This window comes from Glossina fuscipes, unplaced genomic scaffold (assembly GCF_014805625.2).
Source record: "Glossina fuscipes isolate IAEA_lab_2018 unplaced genomic scaffold, Yale_Gfus_2 61, whole genome shotgun sequence".
In the NCBI taxonomy this organism is placed as follows: Eukaryota; Metazoa; Arthropoda; class Insecta; order Diptera; family Glossinidae; genus Glossina; species Glossina fuscipes.
In genome coordinates this window covers 6609680-6621693 of record NW_023998433.1, presented here as the reverse complement: position 1 = coordinate 6621693, position 12014 = coordinate 6609680, and the positions used below count along the sequence as shown (strand labels likewise).

At 33.0% G+C, this 12014-nt stretch overlaps 1 protein-coding gene across 3 annotated transcripts in view; it reads left to right on the top strand.

Annotated features, from left to right (window-relative positions):
* Positions 1 to 11752, top strand: part of LOC119637803 (myophilin) — a 37537-nt gene extending 25785 nt beyond the window's left edge. Inside the window, exons 1-4 of one of the 3 annotated variants that reach the window (XM_038034123.1) lie at positions 2497 to 2667; positions 9576 to 9795; positions 10383 to 10504; positions 10567 to 11752. In XM_038034123.1, the coding sequence (XP_037890051.1) occupies positions 2512 to 2667; positions 9576 to 9795; positions 10383 to 10504; positions 10567 to 10737 (669 nt within the window). In that variant the 5' untranslated portion in view covers positions 2497 to 2511 and the 3' untranslated portion in view covers positions 10738 to 11752. Of the gene's footprint in view, positions 1 to 2496; positions 2668 to 9389; positions 9497 to 9575; positions 9796 to 10382; positions 10505 to 10566 lie in introns of those variants that run through there. The other 2 variants (XM_038034126.1, XM_038034125.1) reach the window with 2 other exon arrangements.
* Positions 11753 to 12014: the final 262 nt, after the last annotated feature.

Sequence of the window (12014 nt, the reverse complement as noted above, 5' to 3'; positions counted from 1 at the left end):
AGTAAAGAGGCAAGATGACTAAATTATGGGAAATCTCTGGTCTGTCGTCTAATAAGTGCTCTTCCATTAAATGTATTGCCTGTAGTTCGCCCTCACACACTAGTTATAGTAAAAATCGACCGAAGTGAAGGCATGAGGAGCAAATCAATAAGATAATGTTGAAAATTTGTCATATATAAAAAAATATATGTTAAACCTTTTGAATGCTTTAGATAGAATATGAGGAAAATTTTCCTCTCACTGAAAATTCTTCCGCTTCGCAAAATATTAGGAATGCGCGTATTCTTGTCAACAAGGTCCGTACAAGGAATTTTTGTCTGCTTCTGAGACGTAAATTTCAACTTTCGAAACCGATAAACAGTCAATCTACAAGTTCTTCAAGACAAATAAACAAAAAACTTTGTTAAAGGGCACCAAACTACAACTTGAAAAACTTCTTAACGATGTCTTCAATACTTTTGCTACCACCGGTGCGTAAACGCATGCATAAATTTGGTTGCAAAAATGTTGGTGTTCAAATTTTCTTATAATTTGCTCCGATAGTCGGGATCCTCTTCAGTATTAAATCGCTTAAATGATAAAATATGATCTTTTTACAATATAACAATTAGAGCTTCAAACTTAATGCATACACTTCGGATTTTTTTCTAAATTCAAAAGGAGTAAATTTCTGCATACTTAGTGCAGCCTTTTTTATCAAATTAAAAGGTATCTCAGCTGAAAATCGCTTATTTTAAGGTGGTCGTTAAATGCCTTCGTAATGATTATGGTTGGGTCGCCATTCTCATCAGAAAAGATATCAATTTCATACAAATTCCATGCAAATCGCTGGCTGATATAGTTATTATAAAAATAATCAGTCTCAGACCAAACATTGTGATAATGTCGGTATACTTCCCAGCCAACATTCCAATTCAATACTTTAAAGATGAGTCAGAAAGATTTATATTTTTTTGGATGGTTTTTGTAACGTTGTTATGGCTGGTGATTTTAACTCAAGACACACTAGTTTTGGTGATTCGATTTCGAGCAAAAGGGGAGGGGCCCTTTTTCGCATCATTAACTTTACTTCCTCCCGTTATTTTAATAAATATTCTCCAAGCTTTTTACACGCTGATGATGATCCCAGCATTGATAGTTCGTTATTGTTTCAAATTTTACTCATTTCATTTCTCAATGGAAAATTGTGAAGGATGTTTACCTAAGCAAAAGCCGCCACCTTTCATTTATTTTTGAAATAGGTGACAATGCACTCCTAAAAATTAACGGCTTTATATCTCACACAGTTGTTACAGGATCGTTCAACTTAGTTTCTGATGCTTCTTTAATTCAAGATACATTTCAGGAGGAAATAAAAAATGCTGAAACAGATTTTCAGATAACTAAATTCTTCTCTCCTCTCTCTGGAATAGTTCACTCTCTATTATTTTTCGCAGATTGCAAGCTTCCAGACAAAAGTTTACAAGATATGTTAATTCAATTAACTTTAGCTCTTTCAATGAGCGACAAAAAGAATGAAAAGTGGCTGTAAGAAAAGCTAAAAGAAAGCATAAGGTCGTAATCCATCTAACGTTAACATGTTGCCTTCTCTGTTTGATGAAATTATAAGAGTTCTGCATAAGAAACAAAATGCTCTTTGGCGGTGTTAATTATGATATGATCAAAAGTCTTCCTCATCCAAGCCTATATGATTTGTTGAAAGCCATAAAGATTAAAAGCCATTAGATTAAAAATATCATTCCAAATGATTGGTTTCATATAAAAATCATTCCGATTCCAAAGATTGGGAAAAGTCTGACGAGTTGGTTAATTACAGACCAATCTTGCCCATATTAGTTCTTAAGAAGTTGCCAATTTCCATGGTAAAGAAAATACTCATTCTTTTTCTCAACTCACATAATCTCATACCTAATCGTTCTTTTGCGTATCAAAAATACAAATCTAGCAACATGAGTATAAATGATACAATTTTCACAATTTCAAAAGAAAAAAAGAATAGAAAAAAAGTTATACTATCCTCTTTTGACATCAATAAAGCTTACGACCGTGTAGATCTTAATAAATTAGGTAAAATTTTTAGTGAGTCTAAAATACCGCTTCATTTGAGATTTTGGATTTTAAACTTCCTTTCTTTTCGTTACGGGTTCTAATAAGGTTAAGGTTCACGGGAAGATCTCGCAAGGCAACTGTTTTAGTTCTATTCTTTTCAATCTATATACAACCAAGTTGCATCAACTTCAGAATCGCAGCACACATTATTTCCAAATATACTGATGACTTTCTTTCGATTTTTGCTTGTTCTAAGGAAGCATTTGAATATGTTGCCATTAAAGCTAATCTTCTTCTCGATGCTTGCAAAGATCTTAGGTTTAGCTTCAACCCGAATAACATAAATGCAATGTGTTTTGCAAAATTCAATTAACTCTTACAAACATATTTCATACTAATCAGCATATTTTATAATAATTAAAAAATAGATCACGTATAAATAAATTAGAAAGAAAAAAAGGCATGTACACAGCTACCAAAGGGGCACATCCACAACCAGTATATATGCAAGTCGCAAGTGAACTCCAAAACCATTGCAAGCATGCAAAATGTCGGCAACCGATAACAGTAAACAACACCAGCTTATTTTCAAATAATAGCGAGATGTTAAGATTGCAGGTTAGTAGGCGAAAGACATGTATTAAGCATAGTTATTTTGATAGACTTTAAAGAATCCGATGTTGAGATTAAGTGGTAGGCATTCTTCACGTTTTTCAAGTGACAATAAAGATAAGAGGAGCAACTTATTTTTCGTTATTTTATAATTCGTTTTCCAACTTGTGTGATTCAATGAAATAATCAGTATTAAATAATTTCCTCCTTGAGAAATAAAACTACTTGCATGTTTTTAGATTTCATTTCGTAACATTTAACGAGCATCATCTAATCAAATTTTTTAAATCAATTTGAAGTTGATGCAATTGCGTTTCCAAGGAGAAGGAAGAAAACGCTTTAGCATCGTCAGCGTACATTAAGATCTTGATGGATTTAATCGCCAAAGAGCTAAAGCGGGTCCTAAGCTTAAGAATTTGTACATTACAAAACAGTTAAAAAGTTTCGTCTTAAGTATTCCACAAAGAGATTTAAGGTTTCAATACCATCAGAGAACTCAGAGCCAGTCAAAGAAACATACGAGCGATAAATTTTTTTTTTGGAGGTGGCAACCTTAAATAATATTTAAGACTAACAAGCAGTGAAAATTTTATCAACTGAAGGTATCTGCAATAACATTGGTGGTTGAAGTAAATCTATGCCTTGCAGCAGAATAAGTGAAATAGTCGTAAGCAGAACCACCTTTCATAAATTTTTTTAAAAGTTTGTTTTTCCTATGTTTATAATATTTAATACTCTTGTTAACCCAGTTGACTTGCTTCGAGGGCGAGATTGCTTGATCGGAGCGGATATAGAAATAGGGAGGTTTAATACATTATAGAATGGTGATAGTAGGGTTTCAGTATTCTATAATGTGTGAAAGATAAGATTTATTAAAATTATAATGTTTATTTGAGGGAGCTGCGTTGGAGTAGTAACGAACCATCATACCTGCAAAGGAAGACAATACAAATTGTTGGATAATACGATTCGCCAAGTAAACCCAAAGGTAGACAGCGATTTACAACCATCTTCCGGGAATTGGCAAAGGAAAGGTCTAGCAGTCTGCCATTACAATTAGCAGTGCGTTTGTATTGAAACAAATTACGATCATATCATTTATTGAAAAACCCAATAGGTCGATCAGATGCTGACCATAGTGACTTGTGTACGCTGCAACTAAAATAGTAGATTTAGACTTTGCGCCACATCGCAAATGAGGTCAGCGTGTTTCTTATAAACAGAGATTCGCATTCGGGGGGTTATAGCTGTATATATAACTGTTTATCCACAAATTTCGCCCGAATGGCAATAAATTCAGCGATGGGAGGAATAAGAAATTCAATTGAATAGGAAGGGACTGCAGCAGATATGGCAATAAAAACACCACCACCAGCGCGATCCAATCAATTCTCTCTGAGAACCTGGAAAGAATTGTGAAAAAGTTCCGAGGAGTGTAAATCAGGCTTTAACCAAGTTTCAGTGAATGTCAAATAAGAAAAGTCGATGCTCAACGAATTTAGGGAAGTAGGGCGAATTTTTCAGTTTAGACCTCTAGTATTTTGCTAAATAAAAATTACTGGGCTTGAAGAAACATTTAGTTTTATGAGGGTGGCAGATCTGCCAAATTAGTATTACGTGGCCGAACGAAGAAATGAATTTCTTAATTAAGCGTCCAATTGCCCACAATGGTTTATTTAACAACACTGTCATGTTTTCACTCGCAACTAACACTTTGAAAGACAACCCTATGTTGAGATGGAGTCAATGTAAAAGAGGTAACTCGCTTCAAAATGACGGATGGAACTTTTGCAACAAGATAATTCTTTACGTTCTCCTAAGAAGTGTCAGACGCAAGTCTTGATACGTATATTGCGTTTCTGGGAGGTACTGCCGTCAGACGTCATTCGGACTAGAAGCAATAGGATTTACAGGTAAAGAACTTTGAATTGGTAAAAAAATAGAGGGAATGACCACATTTGCATGTGCAGCTTCTGCGACTTTCCCAGCATTGTGACCAACGGGCACACTCGAACAGCTAGGAGGAAAGGCGGACACACAATGTCACGAACTTTTTACTTAATTCAAACAACTCGTTCCTTGTCTCCATGAAAAGCTTATAAAGTTCAATATCCTACTTTTTACACTCAGGACATGACCAACATAATATTTTCGAAAAATCTGCGACTGCATTTGTAGCATGGACAGTGGGACTTGCACACTTCGCGTGACAAAACCGCTGGCAAAGGCAACAAGTAATACATTGCTCAGAATCAGGGCCTGTTTTGGTTCGACATGATGTATATAAAAACTCCATGTCAGAAAGCGAGAGACAAAATAGAGTTTGTGAAAAAAGAAAAACTAAAAAAGTTTGTCACGTATTCAAAAATGAAATGTTTGAAAGCAACAACACGCAAAAAACAGGATTGCTTTTTTGATAAGAGCACCAAATGCTAGTCGCCAAATCCAAAATGACTATCAACATAAAAAGTTCAGTGTAATTCAATTATTATTATTATTATTATTATTAGAAATTTAGCCAGAGAATAAATTCCAAGGCTAAAGTCTTAAAGCACTAGCATCTAAGGCTTTCGGCTTTGTTAAAAACTCTACCGCACTTGGGATTCGAACCCACGGCCATTGAGTTGATACTCGAGACTCTTGCCTACTCGACCACTCAGGCGGATCAGCATAATTCAATAAATGTAAACAGTTTTATGATTAATTAGGCTTCAAAAGCGTATAAAGCAATGAAGCAATAAAATAAAAAAAAGAAATTGCAAAATTTCTACACCAAGTAAAATAGTACGACCGGAGCGCGCACACAGGGCTACCAAACTGTGCGCTCAAAATAGAATTTTCGCTCTCTACCACTTGTAACTTTCTTAATTATGTTTCCAAGAAAATACAGTCGATTCAAAACAAGCTGGTCTCTCCCCTCTAGAACCGGTTCCTTTGCTTAGATTCATTTCTGATACCCGTCTTTTACCGCTAAAAGAATTTTGAAAGTCTAAACCATCAGGCCCTCTTTTTCAGATGATAGTCTTAAGGGCAGGTAGGGTTTCCAGCTAGTACACAAGTTGTTATTTAAAATTTCATGGTACTTTTGATAAAGCCAGCTCTATCTCAGTTTGGAGCTCCTTACAAAGTATACGTAGATCTTAATATATCTTAATAGATCTTAATAGTATATATAGATCTTAATCCTTTTCCATCAATAGTCAGCACAAAGGAATTTTCCACAATTGGGTCTTCAGGCTTCGTGTCAGGAACGACTTCGTTTTTACCAAAACAGCGATTTCATAATTTATGGTACTGATGGCTGGGTTGATCCGGGAATATCAGATTTCACTGTGCTTAAGTACTCCTTGGAACTATTTGGAAAATTTTAAATTCTGGAAGAGCTTTTTTCAACGTTTATTGAACTTCTAGCCATCATTTTGCCATATCAAATGCTACCAAAAGATTAGTGGTTTTTTCTTACAGCAAACCGGCCCCAACTCTAATTAAGAAAACCGTTCTCACCATATGTACGTACTTGAAATTCATATGTTAACTATCCCTGATATTGATACACGTCACCTTGTCTGGATTCTAGGTAATCGCGACTTTCGTTGAAATGAAAATTCCGATCTTTATGCTCGTGAAGCTCGGCTAGATAGAAAAACTCTCTCAATAAAATATCGTCTCAAAGACGCCTTACGTCTAATTCATTTAACATTCTTGATGTCTTATAATAAACGTTATGAAATATTTCGCGCTCGTACTACCATTATTAAAACTGCTGACTTCTCTTTTCATCATAACCATGATAACCATATTTCAATGTTTTGTCTTGTCTAATCATATTTCTAATGCTTTTTATAATTTCATAAATCAATACATGTTACGCAGTCATAGCTTGATATCAATCTTCTGGACTAAACTCTAGAACGGACACTACTGAGCTGACTTGTACAACTCGAATACCGTCCAATAGAGAGAGATAATCATCACTCTATCGTCAACAAATCACTTTGAATCGCAATGTCATCGGCATCACCTTTTTGCTCCGTTAGCATCATTTTCGTGTTTATTATCCAAAAAAAAAAAAAAAATAAATATGATTAATATTAAAAGAGTATGGAGTTCATTTATCAATCAAAATATTTAATACGTATATACTGTAGTACATATAGAGTGTTCCCAATTTGACACCTTTTGTGCTGCAAAGTGTTTGCAGCTCAAAAAAACAAAAGAAGCAGTTTGACAGCTGACAGTTTAGGGTTAATAAAAATGGAGCATTGCACACAAGAGGAACACGTTTTCATTATTAAACAATATTTCAAAAATAATGAAAAGTTTGACCATATTTTTTTGTAATATGAGACTGGTCAAGCAATGATTTTTAATGATGCCCGATATCGCGCTATGGTAAGCCAGTTGTTTCTGCCCAAATTGCATGATATTGACGTCAACGACCTGTGTGGTTTCAACAAGACATTGCCATATGCCACATATCCCGTGAAACAACTCAGTATGGGTCATTGTTTGGTCGTGGACTTCCTCGTTTCGGTAATTTGAACTTCGATAAAGCAGTGCGTATAGGCCAGCAAAGCCGGCCATTTTCCCGATATGGCGCGACAAACATAACCCCGTCATATATACTTCATAATTCAGTTAAAAAAAAATCAACTGTCTTTTATTTAAATCAAATCTTGCGCAAATTTCAGGACAACGCCTAGAGGAGAAAGAAAGTCTTTAGCAATATACGCCTTCGTGCTGATTTTTTAATTATTGTTTTGCAACATTATGCAAATGGTATATATTAGGTCATATTGAAAATTGTCGCTGATTTTTTCCGCGGGATCGTGTGATGGCCTTCATATCGGCCAACACTCATCTGATTGTCTCAAACAAACAAGCGCTTAAAAGGTGACATTTCAGTTTACATTCAGCTTTCTAATTCTTTGTAAAAAGTTATATTTATTTGAAAATGAGCGAAATATCTGAAGAAGTACACTATGTGATACTATAAAAAAACTAACAACGCTGCCAAAAAAATTTGTGAAGTGTACGGTAAGAATGCTGTGAGTGCTGGCTACAAAAAAAAAGCTCGAAATCACGAAAAGAACCAAACAGGCTTTTCCATATGACCCATTGTATGAATGACGACCACATTCGTGTCTAATGAATACTACCAGACTTAATTACATTGCTTTTTATCTAATATATCGAAATTAAAGACAAAAATAATAAAATGCAAAGTATTGCGTTAAGGAAAAACTTGTAGCGTTTTTTCAAAAATTCAAACACATTTTTTTTTTATATTTAATGTGACCTTCATTAAAACAGACATATGCGATTTTCGTCGACAATCTTCTTTCACTTTCCTAATAAAATCTGATTATGCTACCACTATAGCACTTCTGAGATTTGTAGGCGAAAAACCAAATCAACTGATTTTTATAGATCGCTTTTGAAAATTCACTGTTGCATCATTTATGGCTTTTTGCAAAAAATGAGGACAGGTCACGGTCAGGACTGCACAGTAGATACATCAAAACGTTCAAATCACATTCTCACAAATTTTGCGAGTCATTGAAAAGTGGCCGTGGTTTGACATTGTTATAATGAAACACGACAACTTTTTTTCTAATCAATTCTGGACAGCTTGGAGAATCGATTATCAATTGGAGCAGCGTTTAACGCACGACCCGTTTGCTATCCCATCAAATATGGCCTTAACTTGCGTCAAGCAAGTCCGGACTTTGCCATAATTTGTGCAATTTCATCCACCTTAGACCCACGATTTTTCCGCAGTCACACGCGATTTTTGTAGTCACACGCGACTTACCCTTCTACTCATTTCGGCTACGTTTCGAAGATAGAAATTCTGTAGATAAGTCTTTCATCAAGTCGCAAATGCTCCAAAGCATAGTCAAGACAATATTCACGATGAATTTTCAAATGCCGCTAGCAAATATTTAACCTAAATTCATTACTTTAGAATGGAATTATCTTAAAATTTTTGACTATTTTATGAGCTTGTTTTTCATTTACATTGATACGGTGGGCATGTTTGTGGATGAATTCAATTTGTTGCCAAATTTAATTTTCTACATTAACCGGATAAGGTATTATGTTTCGATTTTTATGGTTGTAGGAATGATAAGAACATACACAGACGGACATGAGAATATCGGGTGAGATAATTAAATAAATATTTACATAAAGTTTTTAGGAATTTTAAGGGAAAATATCTTCAAGTAATGTAAAATGTAAATGAAGAAAATCAGAAAATCCTAACGTTTGCGAATATAAAAATCATCTTAAAATGTTTATTTCTAATCGGACTTTCTAGTATCTCTAAAGTAAAACTAGAAATGTTTCGGTAGTTAAGGCAAAAACTATTTATTAAAAAATTTTTCATCAAAATATTTAAAAAAAATTTTTTTTTAAAAAAATATTTTTCCATAACTTTACCAAAAGCCAAACCACTATCAGCTTGTATATTAGGGTATAATGTACGTGGGTCACTCAAGTATATTTAGAACAATTATGTCAACTCAATGGCTTGATAAGAATAAATATATTACAAATATATTTCGCGAATATAAATAAATGTATATTAAGATGTAAAGTAATACAAATTTCATCTGCGACATATGCCCACAATTTGATAAGTAAAAAATACAATTAAGGTTAATTGATTAACTTTCTTCGCATTCAAGTACTATCTTATCATTGAGCAAAGCTCTCTAATGGCTGTGCATAGAAAAATTTCGATAAAGCGAAATGTTTTCACATTGTGAACTATGATATCTTTCTAGTTTCAATTCTCATATAAACCATTTAATACAAAAAAATGTCTAAGGTGCTAGTGAAAAACATAAATATTTTTCTATGTAAAATACATAAATGCAAATTTTTTAAATATGTTATCTTAATTTTAGATTAACTCCAAATACAGCGAAGAATTGGCTCAAGAATGTCTGGAATGGATAAAAAACATAACCGGCGAACCTATTAATGCATCTGGCGATATGGATAACTTCTTCGAAGTCTTAAAAGATGGTGTTTTACTTTGTAAATTGGCCAATTGCTTACAACCTGGTGTGATTAAGAAAATTAACGAAAGCAAAATGGCCTTCAAATGCATGGAAAATATATCTGGTAAAATGAAATTATGGAATTATGGAAATAAGTAAAAAAACTATATTCGAGGCTTACGAGCGAATCTCGGTTACTTAATGTCATAAACAAGTTCTCATCATCATACTCATTATTATTATTACTATTATCATACTTATTATTATTATTAGTACTGCAGATATTACGTATGTAGCCATTTTATATACGATGCGAGTCAATCTTGCCCATTCATTGTCATTTTCAGTTCTTTATTTCAATTCTTCCCTTAATGACAACAGAAGAAACAATATGAATCAGGCAAATAGTGAAGGGCACTAAAACGACTCAGAATCTCAACCTGCATCATTTTCCAGTCTTGTCTCTTAATTGTTGAGACTTTTAAAACGGCAAAACATCAGAGGGAAAAAAATTACCTTACATTTGTTTAAATTAGTTTAATCAGTTTAATAGTTTTATATACATCCCACTTATATCTTTACTTATCACAAACGAAATAACATTTGCTTACCTCTTGATAGTATACGAGCACTTCAAAATGAAATCAACTTACTCAAACTTTAGAGATATTTATTTATATTTATTTATTTATCTTTTTTTAATGTTTTCAGCCTTTTTGGAGTGTGCCAAAAATTTCGGTGTTCCTACACAGGAAACATTCCAGAGTGTAGACCTTTGGGAGAGACAAAATTTGAATTCGGTTGTTATTTGCTTACAATCTTTAGGTCGTAAGGTATATGTTATCAGTTATTGCTCTTAACGTAACATAATTAAATTATTACACTTTTTTTATAGGCTCATCACTTTGGCAAACCGTCAATTGGTCCAAAGGAAGCCGATAAAAATGTGCGTCACTTTACCGAAGAACAATTACGGGCTGGCCAAAACGTCATCTCATTACAATACGGCTCAAATAAAGGCGCCAATCAATCTGGCATTAACTTCGGCAACACCAGGCACATGTGAAACTATACATCATTCTCAAGTCATTTCTTTATAATCCTTTTTGAAGCAAAGAACATAAAACAACATATTGATATACAATTAATTACCTTATTAAAGTTAGTTAAATGAAGACATTCCACGTCGTTAATATATTTCTAAAAACTTGCATTCCCCTCTTTTTTAATATACATCAATTAGGTAAAACTATTTGGCGTAGCGTTATAACAAACAATAATAAATCCTTTTAATTGTTTAGTACCTAAATACAGAAAATGTGTGAATTTTGCTCTTTATTCATATAAACGATTTTTACTATTTATATATATATAATTTTTTTTTTTTTGTATTAAACCATTTTTTGAATCTATTAAAAGAAAGTATCGTTCTTACTTTTTATTTTATTATTTTATTTATTTGACACAATAGTAACGTAAACAACGCAACCCTTAATAACTCTCTAACTAATTGGCACTAAGTTAGCTTTTAAGACCTTACATCTATCAAAACACACACACATAATATTTGTATGCAAACGTAAATAGATATACCTATTAAAATGTGCCATTTTACTACACCTTGGATTATAGCATTTAAATTTATGAATGAACATTCGATTTTTTTAAATGTCCTTATATATCTGCCTTTACAAGTACCGGCTAAGAGAGAATAAAACGAGTGACGAACATTCCCTTATTTGAAATAGATCTTTACGTTTCAATAAATTTTGTATACAATTTTGGACAATAAACATATTCTTATATTAAAAAAACACACTAATCATCAGTTTTATTTCTTGAATATAACGATGACAATATAGCTCTTATATGTGGCTTGCCACGTGTATCCCTAGTCGTCCCACTTCACACTAGTTAATTTTAGTTTTCATTATTTTGTGCTATTGTAGGTTTATAACCATTGAATTATCAAAAAAAAAATGTTAAGCATAATTTTAGACTTTCTACTTATAAAAAGACAACAAGTAATCAGACGTTTATTTTGAAACTGGTCTCTCCATTTATATTAAATTCAAAATATTTGAAACTTTGTGTTTTAATAAATTTAAAAATGTTAGCAGTAATATATTTTTGGATTTCTAATTCCAAAGACCGTAGACTTTTTCCAATTCTTTTTTTTACTATCACCAATCACTCAGGGAATATGGTGCAATAAATCCATGAAATCGTTGTCGTCCACTCAAAACTATCAAAATGCAACTTAAGTAATTTTCAAAATAAACATTTTATCATTTTATTAAAACGAAAATTATCATCATACGTTATCTTAGTGATTTTAAATGT